This window comes from Heteronotia binoei, chromosome 9 (genome assembly GCF_032191835.1).
Source record: "Heteronotia binoei isolate CCM8104 ecotype False Entrance Well chromosome 9, APGP_CSIRO_Hbin_v1, whole genome shotgun sequence".
NCBI lineage: Eukaryota > Metazoa > Chordata > Lepidosauria > Squamata > Gekkonidae > Heteronotia > Heteronotia binoei.
In genome coordinates this window covers 24,997,624-25,014,785 of record NC_083231.1, presented here as the reverse complement: position 1 = coordinate 25,014,785, position 17,162 = coordinate 24,997,624, and the positions used below count along the sequence as shown (strand labels likewise).

Genomic DNA, 17,162 nt, shown 5'->3' with positions numbered 1-17,162 from the left:
TCTAGAGAGATCACCACTACCTGCCCTTTTGAAACTGGCAAAGCCACCAGGGCTGCATCGGGGGGGGGGGCAGAGGGCTTGCCCTGGGCGCCGACAGAGGGGGGCACCAAATTGGGTATTGGCCCATTGTATTATATGGGACCATAAGATAGAATGGCCCATAAGGGGGTGCCATTTTTTAACTTTGCCCTCCCTCAAAACACATATAGATCCGGTCCTGCGTTCCATCGGAGGGCCACATGGTTGGATGCAGGCTGAGGTCTCTGCCACTGGTGAGCTAGTAGGATTCACAGGATTCAACAGGAGTGGACTCTATACTGCAGGGGTGGCCAGTGGTAGCTCTCCAGATGTTTTTTGCCTACAACTCCTATCAGCCCCAGCCAGCATGCCCAATGGCTGGGGCTGATGGGAGTTGTAGGCAAAAAACATCTGGAGAGCTACCGTTGGCCACCGCTGCTGTACTGCATTAGTCCTGAAACACCTTTTCTGTCACTACTTTAGGATGGGTAGTTGTGTTGCTTTGCAGTAGAAGAGCAAGCTTTGAGGCCAGTAACACCTTAAAGGTTCACAAAGTCAACTTTCAAGAGTTGAAGCTCTCTTGGTCAGAATTGAAGTATCTGATGAAGGGAGCTTGGACTCTTGAAAGCCTATTTTCTGGAAATCTTGGTTGGGGAGGGAAGGTGGCTCAGTGGTAGAGCATCTGCTTGGTAAGCAGAAGGTCCCAGATTCAATCCCTGGCATCTCCAACTAAAAAAGGGTCCAGGCAAGTAGGTGTGAAAAACCTCAGCTTGAGACCCCGGAGAGCTGCTGCCAGTCTGAGTAGACAGTACTGACTTTGATGGACCGAAGGTCTGATTCAGTATAAGGCACCTTCATGTTCATATATGATCATATGTAATCTCATTGGAAATTAAGGTGCTATTGGAAGGAAATCTTGCTATCTATGACTGCAAGATTGATCTGTATTGTAGATAATGATTATAATCAGGGCTTTTTTTGTAGCAGGAACTCCTTTGCATATTAGACCACACACCCCTGATGTAGCCAATCCTCCTGGAGCTTACAGTAGGCCCTGCACGAAGAGCCTTGTAAGCTCTCCGAGGATTGGCTATATCAAAGTATGTGGCCTAATATACAAAAAAAGCCCTGCTACAAAAAAAGCCCTGATTAAAAACGACTCCTAAGAACTTTCAGATGAGCCTTCCTTGATTCTGAAAAGCTGCCATCATGAGCTTCGGCACCTTGCTGTTCTGTCACATTCATTTTTGTAACCATTAAGGGCAAAATAGTATGCCTTTGGATCTGGCTTGTGTGTATTTTTCAAACTGCGCTCTCAAGTCTCACAGTGTTACGTTTGTTGCTGACATGCATTGTGCTCTCTAGGAACAATTGCCAAAACTGCCCAGAACAAACAAGTGCTGGATAAGTTGCAGGTGGAGCGGGAAAGAGGCATCACCGTCAAAGCGCAGACAGCCTCTCTCTTTTATAACCAGGAAGGAACAAACTACCTTTTGAATCTCATCGACACTCCTGTAAGTTTCTCATCCATGTTGGTTAAATGATAGGAGATGGCCTGTCTCTTTGCCCCACTTAACAGGAGGGTTGGCTCTAACCTACCAGTTCTGAGTTGCTTTTCACACTCAGGTGTCCTGTTCCTGTATATTACCCGTGGGCCATCGTCATGCAGGTGGGAGATTTAGTTCATGCTCCGTGACCATCCAACTGATGGTCAGGCCTTGGTGCTGTCGTATTAAACCAGAGGTCCCCAGACTTGTTCAGCTTGTGGGCCCTTTTGAAATGTTGAAACCAGGGAGGGGACACCACCTCAAAATGGCTGCCATGGGATGTTGTGCCTAATGACACAGTGTTGGGAGGATGCTGTCCAAGGAGCTGGGCATGTTTAGCCTGGAGAGGAGATGGCTGAGTGGTGATAGGATCGCCATCTTTTAGTACTTGAAGGGCTGTCATCTAGAGGATGGTGTGGAATTGTTTTCTGTGGCCCCAGAAGGTAGGACCAGAAGCAGCGGGTTGAAATTAAATCAAAAGAGTTTCCGGCTTAACATTAGGAAGAACTTCCTGACGGTTAGAGCGGTTCCTCAGTGGAACAGGCTTCCTCGGGAGGTGGTGGGCTCTCCTTCCTTGGAGGTTTTTAAACAGAGGCTAGATAGCCATCTGACAGCAATGAAGATCCTGTGGCCTAATATGCAAATGAGTTACTGCTGGGCTTTTTCTACAAAAAGCCCTGAAAATAGATATTATCAAATACATATATGTGTGTGAGTGTCTGTATACACACACACACACACATGATGTACATAGTGGCAAAGATTAAAAAATTTAAAACAAATTATATGAAGATCAGACTACATGGAATATCAGCTTTACAAAAGCTATAATCATTTTACATACAGAGTTGATGATTTCACACATATAGCTGATGAAACTATCAAATGAGCGTTTTGGCCACAAGGAGCTTCCTCAGTTGTCAGTAATACTATTGTAAAGAAACACACAGAAGTAAACATATATAAATACAAATAAGTAAATATGTGTTAATTGAAGCCAAGTGTTGCTTTCTGAAAATGTACAAAAATAGAAAAAGAAAGAAGTGAGTTGGTGCCATGAAGACTACTGGTGGGTTCCACATTGGTGATCATTGTGTTAAATCATGCTGTTGAAATTAGTGCATAACAAGCTTGTCTGTTTTTTAAAATGTGCATAGGGCCATGTTGATTTTAGCTACGAAGTATCGCGATCGCTGTCTGCTTGTCAAGGTGTCTTGCTTGTCGTGGATGCCAACGAGGTAGGCTTCTTCAATCGTTTCCTTTACAGTTTTGTGTATGTGGAAGAAGGGGTATTATGTATGGGTTAGTTCTTAAAGCAACAGGGAGCTTTCCTTTTGCTAGCGCAGAAAGGGATAACTGGTTCAGGATAAGATCAACTTGTCATTGACTTAAGTTACAGAAAGAGGTTCAATTTGGTGTGTGCTGCAAGCATTTCATTGTGAATCAAGTGTTTTCTGAGATTATGGTCTCTGAGAGTCTGTCCTTGTCTTGCCAAACATGGGGTTGGTTGTTGCAGCTTCTTTCTTAAACTTTCTTAAGTTAAAAAAAAAGTGTTTCTCCATTGGAGAAAGTCCTTTTTCATCAAAGGAAAACGAAAGGGCAGGTAATCATAGGATCCAACCTGATATATTTAGCAGTGTTTTGGGTTCTTAGCAGTGCAGTCCTATGCAGAACTAATTAATTTATTTCAGTTATGGTAGGCTGGAGTTACTGTGCATGGGATTGCATTGTTAGTCCACTGAGAATTTAGAAGAACGTGACTTTTCGGGGAGTTGCATTCAGCCACACACGGTAAGGTTACTGAGATCCAGAATGGCTGCAAAGTGTGTAAATAAACTATGTTGCTCAAGGTGGCACTGGTTGAGGCCAGTTGCAGTTTCCCAGAAGGTTTTTTTTGCTGGGGAAAATAATATACCAGGGCAGACAAACTTGCTTAACATGAGAGTCACATAAAATAAATGTCAGATGTTGAGAGCCGCAAGACGTGAACATCAGCTGTTTGAGAGCCACAGGACAGGAAGGCAGGCAGGCAAATATATGGGGGAGGGAGAGGTGGAAAGATAGCAACTTTAATTTTAAACTCCTTCTCCAGTCTGGCTGACGGGGGATTCAAGAGCTACACAATATGTGTGAAAGAGCCACATGCAGTTTGGCTGCCCCTGTGATATACATTTCTCATCCTCTGCTTGTGTTCATATTATAACTATGAAATCGTTCATATTCATATTATAGCTATGAAGTCTATGTGCTTGTCTTCTGGTCAGCTTCAGGTTAGTTTTTATGTTTTGCCATTAATGCCACAGAGCACAGATGTTTTCCCCCATCAGTGTCATTTTATGTACTTAATTTGTAGATGTTAAGCGTTTCCATGCTGTATAGAAGCTCTCGCCTGTCCATTTAAGATGACAGGTTTATATTGCGTATTGTTGCATTAACAAGGTTCTTTTTGTTCTCCATTTTCCTTTTCCCTGGAACTGTATTTTGAAAAATATGTCCAGAAGCTCAAGATGTTTTATATTTGATATTTTTCTAGGGTATTCAGGCTCAAACAGTGGCAAATTTTTATCTTGCTTTCGAAGCGCAGCTATCAATAATTCCTGTTATAAATAAGGTAATGCTTACAATACTTCATATGATATTAATAAGCTCTCAAGTACAGAACCTGAGTGCATCTTCAACTGAGTCTAACGCCAGGGAGCCTGGGTCTCATGTTTGAAGCTTAAGGCTTCTCTTGGTAAAGAAATACTTAAATAAATGGCCACACTTATTTGGTTGGTAAACAAGCTTACTAGAAGGAGATAAGAGGAAGAAGAGATTGGATTTATACCCTGTTGTTCACTCAGAATCGCTTACCATCTCCTTCCTTTCCTCTCCCCACAACAGATACCTTGTGAGGTAGGTGGGGCTAAGAGAGTTCTGAGAGAACTGTGACTGGCCCAAAGTCACCCAGCTGGCTGCACATGGAGGAGTGGGGAATCAAACCCATTTCTCCAGATTAGAGTCTGGCGCTGTTAACGATTACGTCAAATTGGCTAGAAGTTATTACTGAGAGACAGAAATAGGAAGCGCTCCCTGTTGTAAATTGGTTTGTCCTTTCCATACCCTTTTACTCTTTCTAAACATTTTAATTTCCTAATACATAAATATAGAATAATTTTTACTTTGGTACATTGTAGTGTCCTTTTGACAGCAGAAATAGCAGGACGGTACTTAATAATACCAGCTCTTAATCGCTTATGTAAATGTATCACAAATTATGTAGAGACATTATTTCATCTAATGTTATATATTGCCCTCTGTACCATAGGCTGAGAGAGAGAAATATTATCTCTCGGAGAAGGAATTTAGCTGAAACATCTGAGATCCAAAGAGTATACTTTTATTTACAAAAATAAAATTTTTGTGGCTCATTACAAAAGTTAACTATCAACATAACGTAACAAAGTTTCTTTCAGTGGCCTTTTTTTATAAGAGAGAAAAAGTCAGCGGATGGCCTCTATGGCTAAGCATTAGGAATAGGAAACAGGAAAATAAATGACCTATTCCTTGGCTGCAGAAGTGAGTTCGGCTTAGTCACAAAGATGAGAGACATTTTCCAAAAAACTAATAAAAGTTGGGGGGGAGGGAGAATCTTTTTCAAATCATTAATGTGCATGTGGCTATCCTGTCATTTTAGTGGCAACTTCAAAACTCACTTCCCTATACATGTTGTCCTGGTACTCAAACTGATGTGTAACAGGAAGATTGTTTTGCAGATTGATCTAAAGAATGCCGATCCTGAGAGAGTTGAAAAACAAATTGAAAAGGTGTTTGATATCCCCCAGGAAGACTGCATTAGGGTAAGATGTGTTCTTTCTCTCTTTTTTTTAAGCTCATAGGGTTGGAAGACAAGGCTATTCTGTATGGAAATTTTATAGGCTGTATTTCTAATTAAAAATGGGGTTATATTCTACCAGGATTTCTGCTAGGGCAGAAAAGGGATGATCTTGCTCGTCCCCCCCTCCTCCTTGCAGCCCTGTTCTGTGCATGTCTGTTTGTCCAGATAAGTCACACGATCCCCAGTGCACAGGGTTGGCGCGTGGGAGTTGGTGAACTAGGCAATGGCCTAAGGCACCGGCTCCCACAGGGGCGCCTCCCTCCCTCCCGGCAGGATTGGCTGCCCCTCCGATCCCACCTCCCCCCACCTTCGCAAAGGCAGGCGGGGGGGGAGCGCTTTGCGGAGGCTGCCTGAGCAGCCTTTGCAAAGGCAGGGGAGGGAGTGCTTTGCAGAGGCTGCCAAGTTGCGTCCCGAGCGCCTTGCAAGGCGCCCGAGAGGCGATCGTCAGCTCCCCCGCTTCGAATCAGCCTCCCTTCATTGTAAGAGGGCTGAGTGGAGAGGGGACAGGGGCTTGTGTCCCGAACACCTTGCAAGGCACCCGGGAGGCGATGGTCAGCTCCCCCGCCCCAGATCAACCTCCCTGCATTGCAGGAGGGCTGAGCAGGGACCGGGGCTTGCGTCCCCAGCGCCTTGCAATGTGCGCGGGACACGACTGTCAGCTCCTCCCCAATCAGGAAGCCTAAGGGGGACGGGGGCTGCCTGAAAGTGATGTCATGGTGCTGCGTGCGCGCTCTGTGTGCGCACACACATGATTTCTCTTTGTGGGGGGCGCTGAGCTGGGGTCTGCCTTTAGCACCAGCCCTGCCAGTGCAGCCTTCGGGGTGATCTGTAAGAGACCCCCCTCCCTCTTGCATCTGCAGAAAAGCTGCTGGGAGCCTTCCCGTATGTTCTTAATCTCACATCCAGATCGTTCAAGGATGATCTGTTTTATGCAAAAGAGATTTCTGCATTCAGAGTGCCCTGCTAGGGTCGAAACTCTGGCCCCAAAAGCCCGAGGCTGACGTTTGCTAGATTATGCAGATATGCAAATCCCCTAACAAGTGGTTGGTATGACCATCTTAAGCAGCACCAGTGACTCGGTTGTCAGGGGACTGAATCGGAGCACTCGCCTCTAAGAAAGATTGAGTGCATGGCTAATCCATTTGGCTAATATGCATACTGGAATTCTTGCACAAAGTAGCATGCTTGGATATGTGGGTGGAAGCCTGTATTTGGCCTGTGTTATGTGAATTTCAATGCACACTATTCTATGCTGTTTTTGCAGTGCATATTCTCTTTGACTTGTCAATGAGTTTGCTAGTAGTCTGGACGAAATCCTTTTTTTGGTTTAGTGTAAGAAAGATGGTTAAAAAACATTTGGAATAGGCTCTCCTTTTACAAATAATTCCCCATTCTTGTTTACCATCTGTAATTCTGAATGATGTGGCGTAACCCGCTCTATTTAGTATTCGTACAGAGATTTTTCAAATAAAAAAGAGCAAGAGTCTGGTAGCTGCTTAAAGATTTGTGGCAGAGTATGAGCTTTTGTGAGTCACTGCTCACTTCTTCAGAAACATGCCTTCAAAGAAGCAAAATATAGAAATGTGGTCTTTGTATTTCGCTAGCATTCCCTCAAAACAATGTCAGCTTTCATTGTTAACTTTTCTGTTTTCAAGATTTCTGCTAAGCTCGGAACAAATGTTGAAAGAATACTTCAGGCGGTTATTGAAAGAATCCCCCCGTAAGTTTTGTTTTCATGGGTATTTAATTCTCTTAGGAAATAGCTTGCTTTTATGTCCAGTTTTCTTCTTCAAGCTGGTCGCATGCTGTCACCTGAAGTCCATAAATAATATCCTTCATTTGTGGTGCAGAATTTTTAAAAAGAATTATTTGGTAACCTAAATGGGATTAAAAATCAGCGTGTGGAGAAGCACAGTCCATTACCAAATTTTTATCCTGCTCCCCTTCTGAGGACCTCGGGGTGTCAGACGGGATTCTCCCTTCCCCGTTTAACCTCACGACAACTCTGTAAGGAAGGTTAGACTGAGAGAATGTGATTGGTCCAAAATTACCCAGTGAACTTTGTGGTTGGATGGGGATTTAAACGTGGCCCTTCCTGTTCCTACCGAGACTCCAATCTCTAAGCCACACTGGCTCTCAGTTTCATGGTATTCTACCACCTGTCTGTGTGAGCATACCCATTTTATTTTATTTTTAAATTATTATTTAGGTCTAGTTGGGGGGTTTTGTAGAAAAAGCCCAACAGGAACTCATTTGCATATTGGGCTATACCCCCTGACATCACCATTGTTTCACATAGGGCCTTTTTTGTAGAAAAAGCCCAGGAGGAACTCATTTGCATATTAGGCTATACCCCCTGACATCACCATTGTTTCACATAGGGCCTTTTTTGTAGAAAAAGCCCAGGAGGAACTCATTTGCTTATTAGGCCATGCCCCCTGACACCAAGTCCGCCGGAACTGCATTCTTGTGCGTTCCTGCTCAAAAAAACCCCTGGGTCTACTAATGAAATCTTTAGAAATGTGAGCCCTTTGAGAATATGCCTCTAGTACTGAATAGATAATGCTGAGATATTCCTTTGCAATTCCCCTCAGTTGTGATTTGTTTTCTGCATTTGTAACAGGCCGGCTGTTAGTGTTCATGACCCGCTGAAGGCTCTGGTGTTTGATTCCACCTTTGATCATTACCGAGGGGTCATCGCTAACATCGCCCTCTTTGGCGGGGAGGTCCGCAAGGGCCGTAAGATAACATCCGCTTACACAAAAAAGACTTACGAAGTTAATGAAGTAGGAATTCTGACACCCAGCGAGCGACCAACGCATAAATTGTAAGGTTATTTTTTTTTCTTTTTTTAAAAAAGAAAAGGGCCTTTTGGGGCCTCTGTAGATATCTGGATTCCTTTGTTTTTTAAGAAAACTGATATGCCCCAACTCCGGAGTCCTGTCCAAAGTGGCTCATCCACTGTGGCTGTGACTTGACAAGGCTGCTTTGTTACAGACTTGCACTCCCAACCATGAGTGTGTGTGTGTGTGTGTGTGGGGGAACATTACTTAAAACTAGGGATGCCAACTTCCAGGTGAGACCTGGGGATCTCTTGGAATTAGAGCTCTTCTCCAGACTACAGAGATCAACCCCCCTGAAGGAAATGGCAGCTTTGGAGGGTGTTCTCTGTGCTATTATACCCCACTGAGGTCTCTGCCCTCCCTAGGCTCCATTCCCAAATTTCTGGGAATTTCTCAACCTTGATCTGGCCACCCTAACCCTCCTCATCCCCTCCAGGTGGCCGTGTTGGGAGGGGGCATGGCATTCCTACTTAAAGGAGGCACATGGAAGCCAAAATCCTCTTTTGACTGCTCTGAAGCAACACATTAACTGCTGAACCACAAGGCTGCATGAAGAACGATCAGTCTCTTCGACGATCGTTCAGTAAGGATACCAGTCTTCTGGCTGAAGTTTGTTTTTCCCAGGTCTTGTTGAAAACCCAGCCAATGATTGTTCAGTGTTGTCTTTTTAAGAACTTTATATAAAACCACTCTAATTATTATTGGGCAGATTAAATAAACAAGAATCACAATGATACAGAAAGGTGTCTCAGAGGTTACCTGTGTTGGTCCGCTGTAGAAGGACTAGGTTTGAGTCCAGTAGCTCCTTTGAGACCACGGTTTTTGGGGTGTGAGTGTTTGAGAAGTCAGAGCTGACCAAGGGAGTTTTGACTCTTGAAAGTTTAACATCTGCCCCCCCCCCAAAAAAAAAATTGTTGGTCTGTAGGGTGCTGCTGGACTGAAATACGGAAGACATGAGCATCTGCAAATGGGATTATAAATAAAAATTATACATGTCATCCCTTCTCCTACCTAGCTTGCATTTGTAGGGGGGAAATGCAATTTAAAAAAAATCTGTGATGCAGTATTTTTAAAAAGAATTGTTTAGTAACCTAACCGTAATCCAGATCTGAGATTTGGAAATTTTAGAGAGTGACTGATTTACGTGGACACAATTACACGTGACATCACTAAACTGTCTACTTTATTTTTTTCTATTGGTGTAATTTTAAACACCACTGAGCATCCCAAAGAAGAATTGTTTTAAATTCTGTTCTGTTTTGTTCTGGTATTTATTCTGGGTTTAAAGCCATCGGTTCAAAAGTTATGCTTCTCAAGGCTAAAAACTGTTAAGTTGACTAGGTCAGTGAAAAAAATGCACGTTGGCTGATTGATCCGAAAATCTACAAGCAAACTCTCAGGCATACTGGGTCAAAACATCCTGAACAATCATTCAGAGTTGAAATCTGCAACAGTTTTCCCTTCCAATGATGTATTTCCTTTGACACGAAGGGCAATCAGAGTAGAGCTAAGCCCAGTGGGTAGAACTGAGTGATTGCGCCTGAGTCACACTTCTGTGCCTGGTGTTGTGTTAGTGCTTTAAGTCTGCCTGTTATCAGAAACATTTCAGCCAGTAATATTATGCTTTTCTTTGACTCATGTGAAAAAGAAATGTCACTATTCCATTATTTTATTTATTTATTTAATTCAATTTTTAGCCCGCCCTTCCCATAGAACACGCTCAGGGCAGGTTACATCATAAAAACAATCAACAGTAAAAGAAACAAATTTAAACTGTATAAAATCTAAAATTACAGAGAACAATAGGTACTAAAATGGCAACTTCTACCTCACAGACATGGCCTATTGTCCAGGTCCAGCAGGTCTGATAGCACTGGGATGGAATGAAGGGGGAGGCCCATAACAAGTGACATCCACTGCCTCAACTAAAAGCCTGGCGAAAGAACTCTGTTTTACAGGCTCTGTGGAATTGAAGCAGATCCCGCAGGGCCCAGATCTCCAGGGGGAGCTCATTCCACCAGGTGGGGCCAGGGTCGAAAAGGCCCTGGCCCTCCTCGAGGCCAGATGGACGTCTCTGGGGCCGGTTATCATCAGAAGTTGTTGGGTTGCTGATCGTAAAGACCTACGGGACTCATTTCAATGAACACAGGGGGCCAAGGCACTGGAACTGTAGGCCTGACCCAAGAGGTCAGTGTGACGAGATTCCTAATTAAGGGCCAAGATACTTGCAGTTCTTCGTATTATACCTATTTCCACACGATGCCAATTTCATTTAGATACGCGGGCCAGGTGGGCTATCTGATTGCCGGAATGAAAGAGATTACAGAAGCCCAAATAGGAGACACTCTCTATTTCCATAACCAACCGGTGGAGCCGTTGCCTGGGTTTAAGTCAGCGAAGTCAATGGTCTTTGCAGGTGAGGTGCACTGCTCCTTCAAAGGCTGTATTTTCCATAGGCTAAATAAAAGATCATTCCAGGGGCACCTTAAAATGTTGACAAAATTTATTCCAGCATAATTGTTCATGGGCCAGTGGTTGTTTTATCGGATGTATAGAAGTGTACATCCATAGGATTGGTGCTTTTATAAATTCAAAGGCATGACTGGTGTTTTATTCAAAGCAAGACATGTTATCAAGAGGTTTAAAATAAGAACAAATCTAAAGAGTGATCGGTTCACTCATAGTAAGTGGTGGCCACCCCAACCTTTGTTAGACAGGCAAAGTAGCATTAACCTAAAGTTCAGTGCAAGATACACAGGTATAATAGAAAGTTATACACCTGTTGTAAGTAAGGATTCTCAGGTCTTGAACTCGTTAATGAATTCCATTTCAGTAATTGTGTATTGGATTTTTCTTTTGAAGATCCTTTGCCACAGAACAGAGAGAGCCAGCCTGGTGTGGTAATTGGAGTATCGTACTAGGACAGGGGTAGGCCAAACTTGCTTAACGTGAGAACCACATAAAATAAATGTCAGATGTTTGAGAGTTGCAAGACTTGAACGTCAGAGGTTTGAGAGCCGCAGGACAGGAATGAAGGCAGGCAGGCAAGTAGATGGGAAGAGGGAGAGGTGGAAAGATAGCTGCTTTAACTTTAAATGCCTTCTCCAGGCTGGCCGATGGGGGATTCAAGAGCCATACAATAGGTGTGAAAGAGCCACATGGGGCTCCTGAGCCGCAGTTTGGGCACCCCTGTACTAGGATCTGAGAAACTCAGTTTTGAACCCTCACTCTGCCATGGAGGCTTGGTGGGTGACCTTGGGCCAGTCACACACATTCAGTAAAGGAATAAAAAGTAGTAATATCTAGATCAGCAGCAGAAGCTACCCCACTGGCTTCTGAATGCTGTTGTTTTTATGTCAGATATGTGGGCTGCATTTAAGAAAACACACACACCTGATTGCAAGATAGGTCTTGAAAGGTCTCTTAAATGTGCATCAAGTCGTCATATGAGGATACTGATCCACTGTCTGTATCAGTCTTCATTCTTTGTTTATTGACAGGAATGTACCCAATAGACCAGTCGGAATATGGCAACCTGAAAAGCGCTATAGAAAAACTGACCCTTAATGATTCCAGCGTGACCGTTCACCGTGACAGTAGCCTTGCCTTGGGGGCCGGGTGGAGGTGAGCTCTATTGCATTCAGCCAACTGCTTTGGCCACTGTTTATGGATATGGTCATCTTCAGCGTGGAGTTGCAGAAAGCATCTCTTGATTCCATTTGGCAAGGAAGTGTCAGGGCTTTTTTTTGTAGCAGGAGCTCCTTTGCATATTAGGCCACACACCCCAGATGCAGCCAATCCTCCAAAAGCTTACAGAGCTCTTCATACAGGGCTTTCTGTAAGCTCCAGGAGGATTGGCTACATCAGGGGTGTGTGGCTTAATATGAAAAGGAGTTCCTGCTATAGAAAAAGCCCTGGGAAGCATCATGTGCCTTGTTGGCATTTGGAGATAAACAGTTTCTTTTAACCATGCAGATTGCTCTTTTGAAATCGTCCAGCGGAGGCATTCTGTTTACAGGTTGGGTTTCCTTGGCCTTTTACATATGGAAGTTTTTAATCAGCGTTTGGAACAAGAATACAACGCATCCGTCATCTTGACAGCACCCACCGTTCCCTATAAGGCTGTCCTTTCATCAGCAAAATTGATAAAGGTAATGTAATTTTTTTTTTCAAAACCTAAAGTCACACAAGGGCATGGTGATCGGAAAAAGTGATGCTAGAACTGTAGTTCGACTGGAGTCCAGTAGCATCCTTCATCAGATATGAGCTTCGGCTCTTCAAAGCTTCTACCCATAAACTCCATTGGTCTCTAAGAGGCTGCTGGATTCAAATCTGACTATTTTACTGCAGATCAGGCCTTTTTTTGTAGCAGGAAGTCCTATGCATATTAGGCCACACAACCCTGATGTAGCCAATCCTCCAAGAGCTTACAGGGCTCTTAGTTCAGGGCCTACTGTAAGCTCTTGAAGGATTGGCTACATCAGGGGCGTGTGGCCTAATATGCAAAGGAGTTCCTACTACAAAAAAAGCCGTGCTGCAGACCAACATGGCCGCCCTCTAAAACTATTTAGTTTTGTAGCTAAAGTGTATGCGGAAAATATGCTTGGTTAAAAGGCATCGCTGCACAGCACTATGGTTTGCTTTGCACATCTCGCTGGGCCACTTGTGAAACACACCAGGTCTCCTTCCCTCCACCAGCCCAACCATTGCGCCTTTTTCCTCTAGTTTGTGATGATTGTGGCTTATTGTTATAGCTGAACTGGCATAGCTGCTGTTGCTGCTTACCACACTTAACATCTGATTCAGAGACCAAAACCACAGTCAGAAGCTTGTTTCAGGTTCTGTGTATTGGTTGACTCTTCCTTGTGGAAATCGTGATTACTCTGACTGGAATACAGTACTAAACGTTAACCAGAAACTATGGAAATTGGCCCAGTATGACCTTGACTTACGTACTTGAGTTGCTGTGATAACCATGAACAGCTGTAGTGATTCTCCCTGCCTTTAAAACCCAATTCAAAATACACTTAAAGTAGCATATAAAGCTTGGTGGTTGTCATTTTAGAATCATAGAGTTGGAAGAGACCTCCAGGGTCATCTAGTCCAACCCCCTGCACAATGCAGGAAATTCACAAATACCTCCCATCCCCCACACATACATCCCCACTGACCCCTGTTCCATGCCTAGAAGATGGCAAGAATCTCTAGGATCCCTGGAGAAAAAATTCTGACTGACCCTGGGCATGTGAGAAGGGACCACGAGAACTAAGCACTGATGCAACCCTTCCTGCCCTCCTTCTCAGGATCTGCCTAGTTCACAGAATCAGCATTGCTGTCAGGTGGCCTCTGTTTAAAAACATCCAAGGAAGGAGAACCCACCACTACCACCACCACCATCATACCTTCCATTGGCATACTCAGACATAACATGAAATAAGGACAGACAAAGTATACAGTCTAAGATTAAGAACAATAAGCTAATAAAATTTATAGTGAAACATGCCACACAGGGTATAGATTTTAATGGACTTCTCCAGAAATTTACTCACAGCCCTTGTGATTTCTATTTCATTATCTTTCAATAGGCGGCCGTAATCAGTCCCATTCACTAGGTTACAGGGAAGGAGAGAAAGATTTCCAAACAGTTCTCTCCGGGGATTAGAATAGAACTGACAGTCCAGCAATTATGTTGGATGGAATCTGGGCTGTTCGCCCCACAAGGACAGACTCTCTCACTATATGGGATTTGGAGGAATCTGCCAGAGAGCCCACCACCTCCCAAGGAAGCCTGTTCTACTCAGGAACTGCTCTGTCAGGAAGTTCTTCCTAATGTTGAGCTGAAAACTCTTCTGATATGTTAACTAATATATTGAAATTAATCATAGAGCTGCTTGATTTGGTCAGTCCTCACAAAATGTTCAGAATGTAGACTTTGGGCCTGCTGTACTTAACCTAAAATTGCTAACTCAGTTTCCTGTGGCCTGCAGTGTCGCCATGGATTCTCCATAGTAGAATACTCAGTTGCACAGAAGGCATTGTTGTAACAGCCACCACAGTGAGATTAAAAAATGTTGCTTTGCCTTCGTGGCTGTGAAGCTGTCGTGAACACAAAGACAAAAATTCTGAGAGGGGCTACTGACTGAATAAATTTTCATGGTTGCAGGGGGTGGCCTTGCAGTAGAACAGCTAAGATTTGAGTCCCGTGGCACCTGAGATTTTGGGGGTATGAGTTTCAAAAGTCAAAAGAGAGCCTGATTGCTGTAGTGGTTAAGTGCACGGACTCTTATCTGGAAGAACCGGGTTTGATTCCCCACTCTTCCATTTGCAGCTACTGGAATGGCCTTGGGTCAGCCATAGTTATCACAGGAGTTGTCCTTGAAAGGGCAGCTTCTAGGAGAGCCATCTCAGCCCCACCCACCTCACAGGGTGTCTGTTGTGGGGGGAGAAGATATAGGAGATTGTAAGCCGCTCTGAGTCTCTGATTCAGAGAGAAGGGCGGGGTATAAATCTGTGGTCGTCTTCTTCAAAGCTTCTGTCATCTCATTTGAAAGAGAAGCCCTTTCCTCCTCCATGGAGTTGTGTTATTTCCAGGCCTGTTCTTGTTCTTACTTGGGAGCTCTGTCCAAAGGGATCACCTGATTTTGGAGCTTAATTAACACCAGGGGGGGGGGGGGTCACTGGCATCAGGATGGGACTCCTGACGAGTACTTCAGTGAGTTTATATCAGTAATATTTGCTTACAAAACTGATACCCTGTGTTTCTGCTCCGATCAGGGCCGCCAAGGTAGCTAACAGATTTTAAAATGTATTATGTAATAATACAAATAATAAATGTATGTTTAATGTTCATGATGTTTATGTTTAATTCGATTTATACCCGTCCTCCCCGCCAAGGGCACGTATTAGTCACTCCCAGTGCAGGGAGCAAAATGACCTATTCTCAGGGGATCCATTCCCAGGCACTGTCTTTCTGGGCTTGTTTCTTTTCAGAAACATAAGCCAGCACGGCATAGCGATTCAGAGTGGCGGACTCTAATCTGGAGAACTGGGTTTGATTTCCCACTCCTCCTCTGCATGAAGACAGCTGGGTGACCTTGGGCTAGTCATAGTTTGCTCAGTACTCTCTCAGCCCACCCACCTCACAAGGTGCATGTTTTAGGGAGAGGTCGGGAAAGGTGACTGTAAGCCACTTTGAGACTCCTTAAAGTAGAAAAAAGCAGGGTATAGCCAGCTTGGCATAATGGTTAAGAGCGATGGACTCTAATCTGGAGAACCAGGTTTGATTCCCCACTTCTCCACCTGGGCCAGTCACAGTTCTCTCAGAGTTCTTCTCAAGAGCAGTTCTCTCAGAGGTTTTCTCTCAAGAGCAGTTCTCTCATAGCTCTCTCAACCCCACCTACTTCACAGGGTATCTGTTGTGGGGAGAGGAAAGGAAGGAGATTGTAAGCTGCTCTAAGTCACTCCTTGTAAAGGGTGAGATATATATCCAATCTCTTCTTCTCTTTTAAAACCCAGCTCTTCTTAATTAGTGTGCTCATCTATAGCAGAGCAGTTCTTATTTCTTATTCACTTTGAAGGTAAATCCTTTCAGTGAAAGAGTAAAATCTGTGTTCAGTTTTAATTCAGAAAAAGCACTATATTATAGAGAAACGTTGCTTTATATTCTTGCTCTGTTTCAGAATTGTGACAGAGGTTTAATGCATTTGCTTTTGATAGAAAATGTGCTCAGCAGCCTGAACAAAATAGCACAAAATGGCTTCCTCTCCTTTCTGTAGGCCCATGGGGAAGAGGAGGTGACCGTCATCAATCCCGCTGAGTTTCCTGAGAAGTCAGCAGTGGTGGAATATTTGGAGCCTATAGTGATGGGCACCATCATAACACCTGATGAATATATTGGCAAAATAATCAATCTGTGCCAGGTGGGTTTATCAGTTCCAGCTGCTCACTTGCTTTGAGGTAGAAACCATTTGAGGCGATGTTCATTTTAATGAATCAAACCCAGTTGTTTTCAAGCTGTTGAGGAGCATGTCAAGAAAGGTCAAAAGCCCTGCATGCCTGCTGCTGGGGATCTGGGGCCACATCGTAGGTTGCACAGAATTGTGACAGAGGTTTTATGCACTCGGGATACCTGCAGCACTGCAGCATCTGTGTGGAATGTGTGTGCACGCATTATAATATGCCTAACGGTCCTCTGCAGTTGTTTTGTGCCATTGAGGAAGGAGCGTTGTGAAGTCTCTTTCTGAAATGTTTCCAGCTTCTCTGTGTCCTTTTGGAACTGTACTTTTGAGCTGGACAAATTATTCCCTGCACATTCACAGGGCACTGTGTTTTGGGTTCTCTTGCAAGAAGCCAAAGCATCTTTGGATGTTTTGAGTAGCATCTTGCCTGAACTCACACATTGACAGCTATGGTGTGATGTTGTAACTACTCACTTCCTGGATTTTCTTGTCCACCCTGGAAGTTAAATTATTACAATTCTGCAGTGTTCCAACAACATGAGGATCCACTTAGGTTTTAATTGTTAGCTTTTAAAGCAGAGATCAGAATGAACCGTTCCCAGACATGGTCTATATGACCTTGTTTCCTTGTAGAAATGTGAGGATCTGCTCCTTGTTCCCTTATTTGCTTAATCCTCGCTTGTAATTGGGACAGAACAAGGAGAAATATTATTATTTGAATGACTTCATTTCTGTAGGGCGTAACACTGTGTCTTTTACAGTTCTTAACGTTATGAATAACAGTGGCTTGAATCTGACGGTGCCATTCCATTCAGACTTCCATTCGTTGTGAAGCTTATGCAACGATACTGCTGCTGTACCATTAGTGTAAATAGTACGTCACACAGTAACATAAACAAACAAGAAAGATCCCTGTCCT

The 17,162-nt window shown here is 43.8% G+C and overlaps 1 protein-coding gene across 4 annotated transcripts in view; it reads left to right on the top strand.

Annotated features, from left to right (window-relative positions):
• Positions 1–17,162, top strand: part of GUF1 (GTP binding elongation factor GUF1) — a 32,239-nt gene that overhangs the window by 4,651 nt on the left and 10,426 nt on the right. The window contains exons 4-13 of one of the 4 annotated variants that reach the window (XM_060246314.1): positions 1,384–1,532; positions 2,723–2,803; positions 4,099–4,176; positions 5,321–5,404; positions 7,098–7,162; positions 8,066–8,269; positions 10,562–10,701; positions 11,786–11,909; positions 12,304–12,436; positions 16,061–16,204. In XM_060246314.1, the coding sequence (XP_060102297.1) occupies positions 1,384–1,532; positions 2,723–2,803; positions 4,099–4,176; positions 5,321–5,404; positions 7,098–7,162; positions 8,066–8,269; positions 10,562–10,701; positions 11,786–11,909; positions 12,304–12,436; positions 16,061–16,204 (1,202 nt within the window). Of the gene's footprint in view, positions 1–1,383; positions 1,533–2,722; positions 2,804–4,098; positions 4,177–5,320; positions 5,405–7,097; positions 7,163–8,065; positions 8,270–10,561; positions 10,702–11,785; positions 11,910–12,303; positions 12,437–16,060; positions 16,205–17,162 lie in introns of those variants that run through there. The other 3 variants (XM_060246316.1, XM_060246315.1, XM_060246317.1) reach the window with 3 other exon arrangements.